Below are 16740 nucleotides of genomic sequence, written 5' to 3'. Positions count from 1 at the left end.
AAGATTGGTTGAGATGGCTAACTATGGTTGAATGGTGGTATAATACTTCTTACCATATTTCCTTGGGAACCACTTGATTTCAGACCTGTGGCGAAAATAGTCTTATTAGGCTATGATTGTGATTTTAGTAATTAATGACAACATAGTCAATGGGACTAACATGTTTATCAAGAATATATGTTAGTATATCTCATGGATGCAATACATGAAGAATCCATTGAAGTCGGGAAAAAGTTTGATGAAATTGGACAAGTCCCACGAAAAATGATTACACCAAATAGTCTGGTGATACCAAATGTATACACACCAGAGCAATTTTGTGTTCTGTAAGAAGTGAATTGACCTCACCGGATGATCCGGTGATGAGAGCAAAAGCACATCGGAGCATTTTCCAGAAGGGTGAAAAACTGAGATGAAATTAGTTTGTTCTCACCGGAAGGTCCAGTGCTCAAGAGTTTGCACACACCGAAGTGTTTTCACTCAGAGGAGAAAATAAATGACTTCATCGGATAGTCCGGTGATCTGTGTGCTCTACATATTGGAGTATTTAACAGAAGCTCTGCAACTATCGAAGACTGAAGATCAATATATCGGAAGGTCCGGTGATGAAAAGACAGTGCACACCGGAGTGTTTTCCAGAACTCAGAGAACATGAAGTTATATACACCAGAAGGTCTGGTGATCAGAAGATCAATACACCAGATAGTTGAACATTGAAGAACTTGGCTCGGTCAGGCTCAAGTATACACACTGGATAGTCCGGTAATGTAGATGAAGTATATACCGGACAATCCGATGTTCAGAAGTGATTCTGAGTGGATTATAACGGCTAGTTTATGAGATTGTACACACTGGATGGTCCAGTGCTTATACTACTGTTGTCACCGGATCAACCGGTGTTCACAGTAAAGTTGAGTCGTTGGAGCAACAGCTAGTCCATGGGGTTGAGGCTATATATACCCCTCCACTCGTCCATTTGAAGGTGCTGGAGTTTAGAGAATCTCATATACACTTGAGAAGACATTCAAGCCACCGAAATGCTTAAAGTGTTCATCCAAGACAATTAAGCACACCGTTAGAGAGTGATTGGTGCTTATAGGCCTAGAGAGAAGAGTTGTTATGTGTTGCAACCTAGAGAGTGGATCAAGGAGTGATCCAACCGTATATCAAGAGATACGTTGGTGCTTTGGAATCTTTGTGACTCGCTAGTAACTTGTTGACCCTCTGACTTAGTGTAGAGCGGCGCCAAGAAGATTGTGCGGGGATGCGTAGATCCTTGTCTTTGTGACTAAAGCTCCGAAGTAAAGACGACGCACAAGTGACCGGAATAGATGTTAGTGGTGAGACCTCGCCTTGGTAGCTTGGTGGCTCATCGTGCTTGAATCCTTGTCTTGGTGACTTGGTAGCTCAAGAGCTGTGACCAAAAGAGACTTAGCGGTCGGGAGCATATTCTTTATGGAGCTCCAACATGGACTAAAGGTGGCTTATGTGCCACCGATACGGGATAAAAATCATTTGTGCTGAGTTTATCTCTCTATCTTATTTACGTTTTTATATTTACATACTTGTAATTTATCTTGCTAGAGTAGGTTGCAATCCTCTTAAACGGTAGAGTAGACACACTAGATAAATCTATAGCATATTTAGATAGAAATTGAGATAGATTTGTCTTATGAAGTTTTTAGAATTATTAGTTTTTAAGTGTTCTAATTCACTCCCTTCCCCCTCTTAAGATGTTACTATTCCTCACAAGACCCTGGTATGGCTACCTGCCACCACAAATAGGAGAGCTATCTATTCCTTGCAATATTTTTGAAGAAGCAAGAGTCACAATAGTTGAAAAGGAGAAGATGTTGAAGGAGTTGAAGGTGAACTTAACTAAAGCACAGGAGATGATCAAGCACTTTGCTGACAAAAAAAAGAACTAAGAGGTAATTTAAGAAAGGAGACATTGTATACCTCGAAATGCAGCCATATAGACTGAATGTGTTTGGGCTGAGGGGGTCTATCAATATGAGATCAAAATATTATGGCTCATTCAAAATATTAAAGAGGATTGGACATATGGCTTATGAGTTGTTGCCTGAAGGTGCCAACATACACCCTGCCTTCCATGTTAGTCAACTAAAGAAACACTTGGGAACTCATGTCGTGCCACTACCAAATTTACCGTTAGTGACATCAGAAGGGAAGATCAAGACTGAACCTCTAGCAGTGATTGACAGAAGAGTTCTAATTCACTGGGTTAATCTCACGGCAGAAGAAGACACTTGGGAAGATGCCAAATTCATCCAAAACACTTTTCCAAATTTCCATCCTTGAGGACATGGGTGATTTCAAGGGAGGGGAATTTGTTAGGATATCCATTTTCAGCTGGAAGTTCAGTTCTGCCAGGTTAACTGAAGTTTTAGTTCGTTAGGCTTCTTCAAACAATGTGAAATGCTACGAAGCTATGGACGACGTCAAGATGCAATCCAACGGTCATGTAGGCGCGCGGGTAACTTAGGTGGGCAGCTTCAGTAAATGTAGACGTTAAGTACTGTTAGAGTTCAGTTATTTTCGTTAAAGACTGTTGTAAGTCTGAAATTTACCAAAAAAAAAATTGTACCGGCTATATTAATCGGATCTGAGAATAGAGAGGGGAATCAACGAATCTTTTCCTAGTTTATCGTCTCAAGTAGCTCTAGGGTTTATCTTGAACTGTTCATCACGCCAACTCCATTCTTTCCACCAAATTCCATCAAAACTACAAAAAAAAAAAATCATCTTGGCAGTGTTATCTGTATCATGAGATCCTGTCAAGGGAGCAGCGGTCATCACCTCCGCTTGGACGATGAGCTCGCCATTGGCCTGGATCTGTGCTGGCTCTTGCCCAGATCTATCCGCCGTGAGAACAAAGGATGAGTTCGCCCTGGTTGCTGCCGCCGTTGTAGATGGAACGACCCCAACATCTCATCAAAATAGAACCACACAAGGGAGGCGGGGATCTGGCCACCCAGTCAAGCCGCGCAAGGAAGCAACAGTCGACGAGCTTGACAGGGAGCGGGCCGGAGAGTAGGGATGTAAACGGATCGGATACGGATCGAATAATCCACTTTACACATTGTTATCCATATTTTAATATAAATACAAATACAAATCCGAATATCCTCGAATGCGAATACGAATCGGATAGTTCGAATCTGAATCCACATTTGAAAATCTACTCGATCGGGTTGTAAGCAAATATCCTACACATTTAGCGACAAAATTTTTATTTTGGTGCGCAAAAAATTCATTTACATTTGGAATTACCAAAATTTTAGAAATTTCATTTGAAATTCATGTCAGAAATTTAAATTTTTGGTCAAATTTGACTAAAATTTATTCCAATTTGATTGGGCTGAAATATATGAATTTTGTTCACCTCTTAAATTTCTAAAATATTAGCAAAATTTGGCTCCATGGTTGACGGATACGAACATTATCTATTTCCACATTCGAATTTAAAGCAATTCGGATATCCATGTTTGAATCGGATTCTCGAAAACGAATTTGAATACATCTATTTTAGTATCCGTTTTAGAAATAGATATCCATATTCATCGAATATTTTGATGAATATAAATATCAAATAATTCAAATACCTGTTATCCATTTAACACCCCTACCAAAGAGAGACTGCACGGGTGCAAGTTAGGGTTGGGTGCGAGGGTAGTCACGGTGGATTTGCCTATCACAGAGTAGGGGAGGGAAGGTGGGATAAAGCTGACAAAACCTGCTTTATATTAGTGTAGTATAGAGATTTGAAGATAGCAAACGAAACGGCCACATTATAGATGACAACAAAACTCATGCTATATAGATGTAGATGTACATAGAGGTTGATAAATACGGCGACAGTGCTGTGAAGACAAAGACTCAGACGGATCAAGACGCACAGGCGCCATGTTCCGGTTAACAAAATCGAGCTCCTCTGCACACAACTTAAGAGGAGCCCTCAACTCAAATTGTAACATAGGTGAAGGCACCAGAGAAAGTTCCAAAAGAAAATGCAGGCAAGACTTCCTCTCCAAACACACCACCACTAAAAACTGATGAAAATGTCTCCTTCGCTCTCCCCTCAGCACGGTTACTGGGAACTGCTGTACAACATGGGGTTAATTCTTACAGCGACCAAAATCTGGAAGCTCTCCCTGCGCCTTTCACCTTTCTCAGCCTTCAGGTTAACAAGCATATAGCTTCTGGGGAAACCGGTAGCACCCTCTCGCCGTGTTTCCCACCAGAGACAAAATTTTGAAGCAATCCAAGTATTCAGTGACCCGCATCACAGAAGTTACTAAATACAGATCGGGGGACATACCAACGAAACCAAAATCAAGAAAGGGGAAAATTAGGGAATGGAAATGGGGTTGCAAAAAGTTATAGCTTGGGCCTTTGTGGTTAGCAATCCGGCAAGTAGCGGTCCAGTTACTCAGTGTCCTTGGTGGGAACTGAAGTGTCAACTCCAGTGGAAGAAGTGACGCAATTGGTCAAGGTTATCTGGATGTCATGGTGATTTTCTTCACCAGAGGAAGTCCGGGATCTCCCTGACCTGGCTCGGATGTTTGTACCCATAGGGAACGGTTCCTGAGCATCAAAACAAAATGTCAAAAACAATCGTATGCTTAGTAGCATTGCAGGCACAAATATAGAGCAAGTTCTGAAATTATTAAACGAACACTGAGACCAAATGAGAATTGTATGATTGCAAACTTTGTGGCAAAACTTGCTTTGCTGCAATATAAAGAAAACGGTGGCCATAATATGTGATGCAAAGAATGCTTACCTCACACGTGGAATGTGTCGAGTTCATTGGTACACGGTATGAAAATGCAGGGGAAAAGGTAACAATGAATATTATCATTTTCTGGAAATATGGATCCAAATAGAACAGAAGCTGCCTATTCAATCTCCTCTACTGCTCTACACACTCACTACCATAAAGGCGATACAGCAAATGATAAGTAATGTTTTACCTCCCTCTTTTTTATATGAACAAAACCTACGACTATGTTTAGCTGCTATGAAGGGCATAGAGACGACTAGTCACATGATAGTATCTGGAGAACAAGGAAGATAACAGAGAAGTGAACAATATCCAGAAAAAAAACAAAAGGTAAAGAAGCAACAAAAATACCTGGTCTCCTGCATTAGGACCATCTGAGTGAAAGAGTATGGGGCGGCAGCGCTTGTCCTCATTCATCAAACTAGAGTTCTGGAAATGAGCAATCAGGGCTGCTTTCCCTTGGATTCTGGCATAAGCGAGTGATGCCACCTTCTCACTGTTAAATTTCTCCCACTTTTTACCATTGAAAGTCTGAAAAAGAAGACAAAAGGCTCAGAATGCCGTGTAGATATTCAAGCTGGATATTTTTCTGAAGTTCAAATTTGACAAGCTGCAAGCGTTAATCAAAGATCAACATAGACATTATTGCCTTCATGTAATTCAATAAATCTCTCTCACCTGATAAAATGGAATGATATGATGAGGATTGGTCATATTAATGAAAGCATAGCCAACATTACATTTATTCTGAAAAGTGGGACACAGATCTCAGTTAGCCATATGAGCAAGCAAGTACACTGTGAACAAATATGCGGCACTGGTTGCATATGAAATAAATTTAAATTACCTTAAAGTCAATTGGCAAGTAAATAAAATCATAAGTTCCCTTATGACTTTCATCAATAGAAGCCAAAAGCATCTTTGAGGTGTACCTGAAACCCGAATGAGGCAAGCAGGACATCAAAAATTGATGAGGCAGAACATAAATGTAGCCTAAAATTTGGTGATCTCAAACACGTACTTGTTGGGGATATTCTTTATCATTAGTGTAGTTCGGGAGTCATCCCCCCGCATAATACGCTCGATATCAAGCTCATACTGCTTTTTATTATCAGACTGATTAGCACTTGAGTCATTTCTCCGGCTTCTCATCCGCTCACCAGGTGAATCAAATGATGGAAGGGGAACCATAGGATTCCTTCCATGGAACATAGAACCCCTCTGCTGAGGAGATGGTGCGCCAATCTGACCTGGAGACACAGTTGAATCCATACGATTCCCACCAGTATGAGAAAATATGTTATTTAGCTCCACTGCATGAAGCTGAGGACTACCAGGGAATCCCATGCTCCCAACACTGCCAGGATGAAAATTTGGTGCTTCTGTCAATTCTCCTGCATAGCCATGCCGCATATCCCAAAGTGACGGATTGATTGCTGGTGCAGAGCCCACATGATGATGGTGCATGGGAAGAACATTCTCGGGCATGTGCGATGGTGCTCTTGGAACTCCATGCATTTGAGCAAGGGGGCGAGACGGAACATTGTTTACATATGATCCTGGACTATGCCACAGCACAGGAGAATTGAGAGGACGGTGGAAGTTATTTGTATTATTCCACATTAACTGGTGACCACGGAGAGGGCCGCTTCCACTTCTTGAAAATCCATGAGCTGCAAGGGAAATGGTACCCATGTAGGGAATGATTAAATAACAAATTAATTTATCAGTATCCACGATATGTAATGCTTGCAATTGCTTTCACAATCCTGATAAAGCTAACAGCTTTATTACGAAGCATTCATGCTTCTAGGATGGAATTGAGAGGGAGTGTGGTGAAACAAAAAAGAGATAGCAGCAGCATCAAACAGTGGAGAATAGGATGTCCAAATTTACCTCCTTCACCGGCACGATCAAATGAATGTCCATTGAGGTTGCCAGAACCTACATTATGGAGATGTCTGCTGTCCACTGCTTCAGCTGTTCTTGAGTTGCTATTAATGCCAACTGGTGCCATGGTGTTTAAATTGTAAGGGACACCATTAGTTGTTCCATTGTGAACATCAGGCAGGGAATGAGGATGGAGAGCACCCATGCCTTGAAAACCATAATTCATATGTTCATTCATCCGACCGAGTGAGTGACTGAGCTCACCCAGGGGAGCCTGATTACTATGAGTTGCAGCAGATGCAATTCCAATGGGAGAGGACAAACTTTGTGGTATGGTGGAGGATAGGCCCGGAAAAGGCGCCTCTCTGAACAGGCTCATAGATGTGTGAAGTCCAGAATGCAAACCCTGAATGCTCCCATTTTCGAGGCCAGAAGATGTGATTGTTGCCATATTAGATGAACCTTGCAGAATGACCATCCATGTCAGGAAATGCAGCTATAAACATAACATATATGAATATAAAAAAACAAATATCATACCAAATGAAGGCATTGGAGGACTATTTGTGCTTGGACTCCCCAGTTTGCATACACCAAACTCTTCCTGCCCCAACTCTGGAGACATATGCTGCATTAAGCTGTTATAAAGAACATTAAAATCAATGCCAAAGCAGTAACTAGAACCAAATAGTCATTCCCCATGCTTCAAGGTTTGTACATGGCATAGAACCAGCATAAAAAACACTGCATCACATAAGAATAGATATTTTTCTCCATAAATTGAATCACTAACATATTCATTTCAATCAATCGAAAGAGTTCAACTAAACTTACCTCACATACCTTAATGTCAACGTAAAGTACAATATGAAGGAATGTGACAAAAACATGTTTTGATCCGCACATAAGAGCCCATATACAGAAAATAAAAATCTAATATGTATCTATGCATGGCAAGAAACACTAAGGTATGGTTTAACATCTCCAGGAAGAGATTTTCCAACTGATAAAAGAAAATGAAAATCAAGTTGGCTAATAACATGCATACAATCCTAGGAGGTACTCTCATACAGAAAGTGACGCCACTGAGTGTCAGTGATGCCTAAGCAACACCAAACATGTGATTAGCGAACCATACATGTAAATAAAATAAGATTTACTCCAAATATGGTCAAATGATCTATGATAAAATATGGAGTACCCAAAAAGTAATGATGAAAGTATTGATAAAAATACGAGAATGAGCATCATGGTTGACATTTCAAGTGACATACCGTCTAGTACCACCCAGACGGCTGGTCTCCAATTTTATTTTCTTGCCAGCAAGGTCACTCCTATTTAAAGCGCGAACTGCAGCTTCGGCTGCTCTCACGTCATAAAATTCTATAATTTTGTGATTACCCTTTTGTGGAGTATCCTGAATCTGCAATTAAAATTTAAGAAGTTATAGTTATAATACTCCCCCCCCCCCCCCACCAGTCAAAAATACTTGACGTTTGGACATGACATGGTCTCTAATTTGTACCTTTGACCACTGTTTTCTATTAGAATATATTTATAAAATCTAATAAATTTATGAGATAATGAAAGTATTTTTCAAGACAAATTTACACATATGATTTTCATGTTTCCAAACTAAATATTTTAAAAGTCATTGATAGTCAAAGTTTAGGAGTTTGACCAGACCTTGTCCAAAAATTCAAGTACTTGTGACTAGAGGAAGTAGTATAGTTAGTTAATGTAAGAACTTACCTCCTTGATTTCACCATAGTCATTAAATATCTGATGGAGATCATCATTTGTTATACATGGGTCAACATTAAATACTACAAGCATTCCCTGGTTAATATCCTTCTCCGAAGGATTGTCCTATGGAAAAAAGTGACAATTAGCACGAGCCCTACTAAACGGAACTGCAAACATCATATACACCTATGTTCTTGTTATGAAGGGCAAATCATGTAGTCTACAAAATCAAGGCAGAAAAACAAAGCATTTTGGGCTGAGTGACACTTGAGCCTGTGAATACCTTTGGAATGGAGTAATGTATGTCAAGTTTTCTACGTCTGAGTGGCTTGTTTTGAAGTGCTCTCATGGCATTTCGTGCTGACCTTATGTCATAGTAAGATATCATCACAAAACCACGATGTTTACAGGCAGTGTAAAGGCTGCTGATTTCTCCGTAATGCTGCAAGGGAAGAGTAAATGGCTTTGAGAAATCAAATCCAGATTTCAAGACCAATAGGTTGAGCAGAAGATGGAAAAAGTAGCATACCTCAAATAGGAGCTTCAATTCAGAATCCTCGACATTGCTATTAATGTTCCGGACAAAAAGGGTTCTGGAAGGGTGTTCCCCATATGGATGCTCACCATTCAATGTGCCATTTAGCAACCCAAGCCCATCATTAGATCCACCGTTAAGTTCTGTCAATTTTTTATTTTCTTCAGTTTCCAGTTCCATCCCGCCCCCAGTGTAGAATATATCATCATCAACATCATCACCCTTGCTAGCATGGGCTGTGTGCCCAACTTCATCAAGAACACCTGATAACAGATCATCATCATCAGGAAGTAGGTTTCCTATTATTTGGGCCTCGATTTCCTCAGTCAACTCAAATGGCTCATCATCAACATGATTTAGATCAACCTTTTCAACTGGTTGACGGACAAGGACATTCTTGGATGCCAGTCTCACTGCAGATTGAAGTATAAAATCAGTTAGCAAGCAATAAATAACAATGATATATTGCTTACTACAACAGTAATGGCTGAATAAGAGGTCTGACAGAAAAACAGACAGATAACAATACCAAACTAAAGAGAATTAATTCTTTTGGCCAATGGAAAGAAAAAGGAGGTAAAGGAAGAAAGATTCTTTCAAAAATAAGAAGATAAAGTCGTTTCACTTTTTTTCTACCCTTTCATATTCACTTATGTCCTTTGTTATACTTTCATTCCTTTCTCTTAATTTCAAGGTGCAACCATACATAAAACATGCTATGAAATGATATAATTGCCGATAAATATGTCATGCGATATAATTCATTACATTTGCTATGAAGTGAACATTTCTTGTGTTTTAGGTTCATTGCTCAGTACAATTGAGTACTCTGATGAAGTAGAATGCAAGTGTTAAAGCAAAGTGGCTCACAATTCTTGTCAAAAATTTCTGAAAGGGAGCTTGAGAAAAGGCCATTCTCATTGAAGGCCTCATTTGGATTAGTCCTCCTCCTGTCAGGAAATAAAGCTTCCGCCTTTAGAGATGAATCAGATTGGTAGTTAGGATCTTGGTCAGCTCTCCACGGAGATGGTGACAAGTTAACATGTCTCTCTTGACCAAACAGCTTGTGCTCAAGGCTAAATGCAGTCTTCTGGTCCCTCAGTGGACCCACAGTTTTTGTCCCAATAGGTTGGGGCTTTTCAAGTGGAGAAGATGCAACTGACATGCTTCCTGACAACAATGGAAACAGAGAAGAAATCATGATAATGAACAACAAAATTCATCAGCCATCATGATAATGAAGAGTAGCTATGACACCAGCACCAAAGGGGAAAAAAAAGAGGAAAAACTAGCAGCAATCAATTGCTTATGGGTGGATAACCTGCACATTACATTTCTCAGTGCTCCTTTGCAAACCAAGGTGATACAAAAACAGTAGCTTGACCTAAATATAGAAAAACAAAATTGAAAGTTGCAATAAATCATATCCATCACATCCAAACAGGGGGTAAGCCGCAAGGAAAGCTTCCTAGTCCTCATATTTTGTTTAGTCATGTATAAAAAGTTGAGAATCGCTAAATGCACAAAATGCCCCCAATAACATGTGAATTTTGCAGCTACAAGGCAACCTAACACAGAAATGAACGAAAAACTAAGGCAGACTGAATCAAACTCAACACTCACCAATGCGATGAGGCAACAATTCCGGCTTCCAAAATCCAACCTGCCTCTACAAAAGATAGATGAACAATTAGTACATGCCATGGTCAAGAATGATAACCAGGTCTTCCACCACAAATGATGTGTATCAAACTGAAGAACTGAAACAAGTCATCATTGGCCATAGCATAAACAAACCAAAAATAGAAAAACAAGAACTGAAGCAACAATTCTGCAATTGCGGAGAATTACCTCTGTGGGGAGGCGAAGCTCCTCAGAGAAGGATGCCGCCACAGTGGGGTTGCTGAACTGGGAGAGGTAGCGCCTCTGATCCATGCCTTGAGATGGCATCCTGCAGGCGTCAAAACCATATAACGTGTTAGACACAGGGCTTGCCAACACCCCTGGTAGCTCAATTGCACGGGATCAAGGTAAAATTGGTGAAATTTTGCTGAAACCATGAAGCTTCGTGGTACAAAAATGATAAACCAGGGCAATTTCGTGGGCAGGAATTCGGAGTCCACAAGGAACCGAGCCAAGGGGCAGCAGAAAAAATGTGGAATTCAGTGCTTGCAAGCTTCCAAGGTCAAAACTTTTGAATCAGAACCACTAGGTTTGGCAAACCAGAGTGGAAACCTCACAAACTTCTGCGCGAAATGTTTGATTTCCCCAATAAAATAGCACAGAAGATGCGGAATTGAATGCGCCTCGGGCTCCACGAGCTCCAAACACGCAAGTATCATGTGATCAAAGAAACCACCAAAATAAAACGAAGATTTCCGCTCAGCCCAAACCAAATTACCTTACTACCCCCAAAATTCAGGCTCGGATCACACAAATCAAGCAAGGAAACAGAACGACCTTCCAAAATTTCCCAAAATTCAAACATCCCCAAGCAAAAGCAACCCCGAAAACAGCACAAAACGAGCAAGGCCTCACCAGATCGGCGCCCGCTGCCACCTCCTCCTCTTCAAAGCCACAAACTCCGGCAAAATTTGCAAGCGGCAGCACCAGGCGTAGCAGATGCCCCCATGCCCCGCGACAGCCCCCTCTCCGAGCTCGAGCACGGCGGGATCACGCGACCCGACCGGCGCCCCCGGAGCCCAATGCGACGCCGGGACCGAGGAGTCCCGCCGACGGGCGACGGAAGGAGAAAGCTACAACACCTACCTAACCCTAGAGAGACGCACCAGCGGCAGCGACGACGACGGCCTGCCCCCGGCCGGTGCCCCCCATTCCGGTGCACGCCCCCGCCCCCTGCTCCGCCCCCGTGTGTGTGCCCGCCGGAGTTCTTCGCCGGAAGCTTGCTCCGGCGAGGGTTCCCGGCGAGGTGGTGGTGGGTGGTGAGACGAAGGGGAGACGCAGGCGCAGGGACAGGGGAACAACAACTACCTACCCAAATGCGGGCGGCGAGACAGGGGGGAGCACGAGTTTTATACCGCACCCTGCGGTGACGCCCGGTGACCGCAACCGCGGAGCACGGGACCGCGGCGCGGGGGGTCGACTAGCCCCCGGTTCTACCTCTTTGGCTGACACGGATGGCCCACGCGTAAATGGGTCAATATGTCATTGAGTGAGAGCAGTGGTGGGCCTGAATGTCAGTGGGTGCAGGCGGAGAGCTTGGCGTTGCGGAGGGAGGTGGCTTTAAATTTGGGTGGTGGGAGTTGGGGTAGACGGGTTTGGGCTGAGTTGGTTAGTACTACAAGGCTGAGTTGAGTTGCTTGGGACGGAGATATAGATGGTTCCTCTCCTGGTTGGATCAGCTTACTTTTTCCATTTTAATTGCTGTCTTTTTTAGAACACCGCTACAAATCACAGGCGTACACATACACTCATACTAATATACATATATATTCATATAATATCTACAGTAATCTACTGAAGACCGGAGTTGCGGAGTTTGGAGATTGACAAATACTTTTATGCAAAAGTTTAATTTAATTGACATATTTTCATCCTAAACTTTCCTTCGTGGTACAGTTTAGAATGCGGCATTTTTTCGATTTCATGTGATAATTGAATGGTTTCAAGCAGAATTTCTGACAATTTCATTTGTTCCTCGAATATTGATCATCCATTTCTATTGTATTATTAATAGAAGTTGAAACCCCGAGCTCCGAAATGTGGTACATTCCAAATTCTTTTTGATCTTCGATAGTGGTTGAAGTCTTTCCTGAAATCGATGCCACCCTTTGCAAACAAGGTGAAGAAAATTAGTCACATAATGCTTGTTTTATGGAGCACGCATATTTGGCTATAGCTACATCTAAAAATAGAAATATCCAGCTAAAATCACCTTAAGTACCAGACCAGATAAGGTTCTTCGCGCACAAGTTTTCTGACTCTCTTGCTAATTTATTGCGTAATAAGCATACTACTAAAACGGGCTATGGCCCCATCTTTCTTGTTGTCATGAAATTTCTGGGATTATCATATCTTATCTTTTGGTGACTTCTTTGACACACTTTGCTATAATTAGCAAGTATTTTCCTAACAGGTGTGATCTCTTGTGCTACATCGTTTTGTGTGACTCAATCACCTATGTCCATACAGAAGTTCTTCCTTGGCTTCACAGTAAACAAGTAACTATATCGATGATCTTGCTAGGTACATGCGATATTTGCCACGCACGAATGGTTCCCGCATCGATAAAAGATGTTGAGCATGTAGACATTGTAGCAGTACAACTTATGAAATTGAAACCCAGATTGGGTAGCCGGAGCACCAAGCTACACAAGAACTACATTAGCATCCAAGGCCACGGTGGCGATCCAGCCACAGAGGATCCCGTTCGGGGCCCGCCAATTTACCGCCCTCCAGTTCGAAGGGCCGAGGGAGACGAGGCGGAAGGCGAGCCCACCCAACCCGACCCGACCCCGCCCCGCGCGCGTCAGGAGGACGACCCGATCCCGCGACCGCCGCGTGGGGCCCGCCGCCATCCGAGGATAAGGCCCATCCATTCTGATGCCGGTGGGCCCGCCACCTCGTGCGAGCGTCCTCCCCTCCTACTGGGCCCTCTCCGCCGGCCCCGTCGCTCGGCGAGGCCACCAGACGGGAGCGGCGACGCGGGTAGCGGAGGCGCGCGTGGGAAAAGGATGGCACGGTGGGGAGGATTCATAAGGAAGATTCGAAGGGATCAAAAGGCTGGGTGCGGGAGCGGAAAAAATCCTTTTGGGTCACCGAAATTTACACCCGCCTACTTTTGCGGCATCAACACCCGATAGCTATGTTTCTTGGTAGGCGCCGCATAACACACGAATTTCGCTAGCTAATAAGATAAGCCACATTACAGATATGATGCTTCACTTACCATTGTTCGCAGTGAGGCCTAATTTTGCACCGTGGTTTCATTTTTTTTTAAAAGCACTAGTTTTTTTAGACCATTAAATCCTACTTAGGATTGAGCTGCCGGATACGATAGATGTCCCCTGGTCCATCATTATTAAGTCATAGCTAAGTGTTTGTGTATTACGATAAAAATATAAATATTGAACGTGGTAACATCAAGCACAAACTTAATATATGAAGATGTTGATGCGACATCGGAGCGCCGTCGGACTAATATGTTAGGAGCGATATTGTAGTTTGATTTCAGATGAGATCCGAAAAAGAATAAATTTTTCTTCTAATTTCGTTATTTATTTTTATTAGCAAAACGAGTTTCGTATCAATAACCGGTAACAAGATGGGGAGCCCGAATAATGGAAGTGGATGATAAAAATAGATAAATTATTCGAATTTTAAATGTTTTTACTGGATAAGAGGAGACTAGAGGAAGATATAATGTGAGAACTAATTTTGTTTTATATAGTAGAGATTGATTAATTAAAACTTCTTGCTTAATTTCAAAGCAACGCTATATATGAAATTATTAGCATGCATGTCAAAAATCCATTTGGCAGTGTCACAAGTACCTCCAAAGTAAAAGTACCGCAACGTACTCATGAATAAAACGTGGAATTCAGCAAATCTATATGTAGTTCCTAACTCCGACGATTTTGATATATAGTTCATGTGTACCTTTGTACCCACCTTGTCTTTTCGACCTAGTTGAAGTGTTGTTATTTTGGCTTACAAATGCCTAAATAGAGTTGGTTCATGTTTTGGAGCTGCTTAGGCTTCTCTTAGTATTGGTTTTGTAGACATTAATTAGGAGTTCAACTAGGCAAAAAAAAAAAACTAATATGGCAAGCAATTTATATATGAGAGATAAAGAGTTTGTTTCTTATGAAATAAACTAGCTCTTTAAATAATCTCAGATAACTATGAGATTATTAACTGTCTTGGGAGACCTAAGAAACTAATAGTACGTATGCATGCATTGTAAGCTTGTTTTCTAATAGTAATTTATTATTCTCTCCTTTTAGACATCATAAAAAACAAGACATTAGGAGTAGCCTTATAAATGGCTCCGATATAAGTATAGCACTGGACTAGAAGTTGAGATAGTAAAGTGAAATCCGCTTGACGTTGTCAAGTCCATCTTCTTGCCTTTTCGAAAGTGTGGAGTTTCCATAATCTTATAAACTTAATACTGTATAAAGTGCAAAAGTTTCCATATATTTTTGTAACATTGTAGCCAAATTTACCAAAATCCATCCATGGTCTATCCTTTTGAATGGCTCTCCATATCTAGCCTGAACCTTTTTTGTGCAGATTCAATGGAGGAGCATCTATTAAGTCAGCCATTCCTGCCAAACAGCTGCCTCCATCTTCCCTGATGCTAAACCAATAACCAATCGATGTGGAGGCTGGAGCACTGCTATCGCATCAGCTCACCTACTCCTCAATCAACCACATTTGCTGCTAATTGCCGGATGATAGGTCAGTGTTAGAAACCAGACTGCAGATTAATTTCTTCTGCCACTATTTTCTACAGCATTCTGTTAATCTGTTTTGGTTCAAAAAGCATACAGCCTTTTATTTTCGCTTAAGTCCATCTCCAACGGAGACGGTATTTTTTTCTTTTCGAGTGCTACAGTAGAATAGGGTTCGATCTCAATCAGCAGATCATCTTCAACAGAGCTGCAAACCGTATTTTACTTTGCTATAGTAAAATGGGATGGACGAGGGATACGGCAAATTTGCAGCCAAAAAACAGCTCCCGTAACACTGTTTACACTGTATGCGTGTGGGTTCGAAGAGGAGAGTAATGGAAGATAGAAAATATGGTATCTGTTGAAGATAAAAAAAAATAGAGAATGATATAACAGTGATAAAGAATATTGTAATAGTGTTATAAATGATTTTTAGAGTTTTTATTAGGGATAACCATTTTTATGCTGCGCTGCGCTGAGCATGTCATGCCGTGCTGGGCCACGGGGGGACCGGACAGCAGGCGTCGAACAGGGAAATTGGGGGCTCATTTCTTCTGCTGCAACAATGTGATAGTACTACAATAAAAAAAACACAGGAATCGGCTTGCAGTTGCAGCATAGCTGTGTCAGGTTGCATCATTTCCTTGCCCCCCTTCATTGGCCAGCCAGCTCCTCTCTATCTCCCTCCTCAATTTTTTCTCTGCTCCAGAGAAAGGCATCTGACACCACACCGTATCTCTGCTCTCTCTCTCTCTGTGCTGATGAAACTGTATCCATCTCTATCTGAAGCCATTCTTCTCTCTCTCATCCATCATCACTGTGCATGGGGAAGCATGGCCATGGGCCCATGGGGGCTGGCCCGGGCCCACATGAACTTATCAGAATAAAGATCAACGATGCTGCTATCCACACTTGCAAAGCCAAGTTGTTGGTATCACACACACAGTCACTTGCACGGATTTCTTAGGATTATCCTCCATCGTCATCCTAGCTGGACCAACGAATTCATCAGAAGGATTTAAGTCAATAGAAAAATGGTTAAAGAAGAGAGAACCCCCAACGCCAACAGGTTTTATCTGAGTAATAATATACTACTAGCTAGTAGTACTAGCGCCTTTCAGTGTTACCAGGTTTGTGATGCGAACAAAGGCACTCCCGGTTAGGTATTGGATTGGATCACAAAAGGGGAAGCAGCACTACTTCTGATCTTGACATGTAAAACTGCGGTTAACACCTGGAAGCACATGCACATCAGGTCAGATTAGATAATGTTAGGTTTGGTTAGAACTTAGCAGCTAGGACGCAGAGGAATCATGTAAAGAGGTTTATCCAACTCTCTTTTCTTT

At 41.8% G+C, this 16740-nt stretch overlaps 1 protein-coding gene across 2 annotated transcripts; it reads right to left on the bottom strand.

The window, feature by feature from the left end:
* Positions 1-4103: 4103 nt before the first annotated feature.
* Positions 4104-11993, bottom strand: LOC133918999 (protein MEI2-like 4). 2 transcript variants are annotated; one of them, XM_062363176.1, is made up of 15 exons: positions 11517-11993; positions 10830-10929; positions 10602-10647; positions 9849-10148; positions 8973-9391; positions 8727-8885; positions 8450-8566; positions 7972-8120; positions 7238-7335; positions 6704-7159; positions 5829-6480; positions 5655-5739; positions 5486-5554; positions 5159-5338; positions 4104-4608 (listed from the first exon to the last, which is right to left on the bottom strand). In XM_062363176.1, exons 2-15 carry the CDS (start codon positions 10926-10928, stop codon positions 4450-4452), a joined length of 2988 nt encoding a protein of 995 aa, XP_062219160.1. In that variant the 5' UTR covers position 10929; positions 11517-11993; the 3' UTR covers positions 4104-4449. The 2 variants fall into 2 exon arrangements, with proteins under 2 accessions (XP_062219160.1, XP_062219161.1); XM_062363177.1 differs by having other exon boundaries at positions 10602-10641.
* Positions 11994-16740: the final 4747 nt, after the last annotated feature.

Source organism: Phragmites australis, chromosome 5 (genome assembly GCF_958298935.1).
Source record: "Phragmites australis chromosome 5, lpPhrAust1.1, whole genome shotgun sequence".
Taxonomy (NCBI): domain Eukaryota; kingdom Viridiplantae; phylum Streptophyta; class Magnoliopsida; order Poales; family Poaceae; genus Phragmites; species Phragmites australis.
This window is presented reverse-complemented; position numbering and strand designations above follow the sequence as displayed.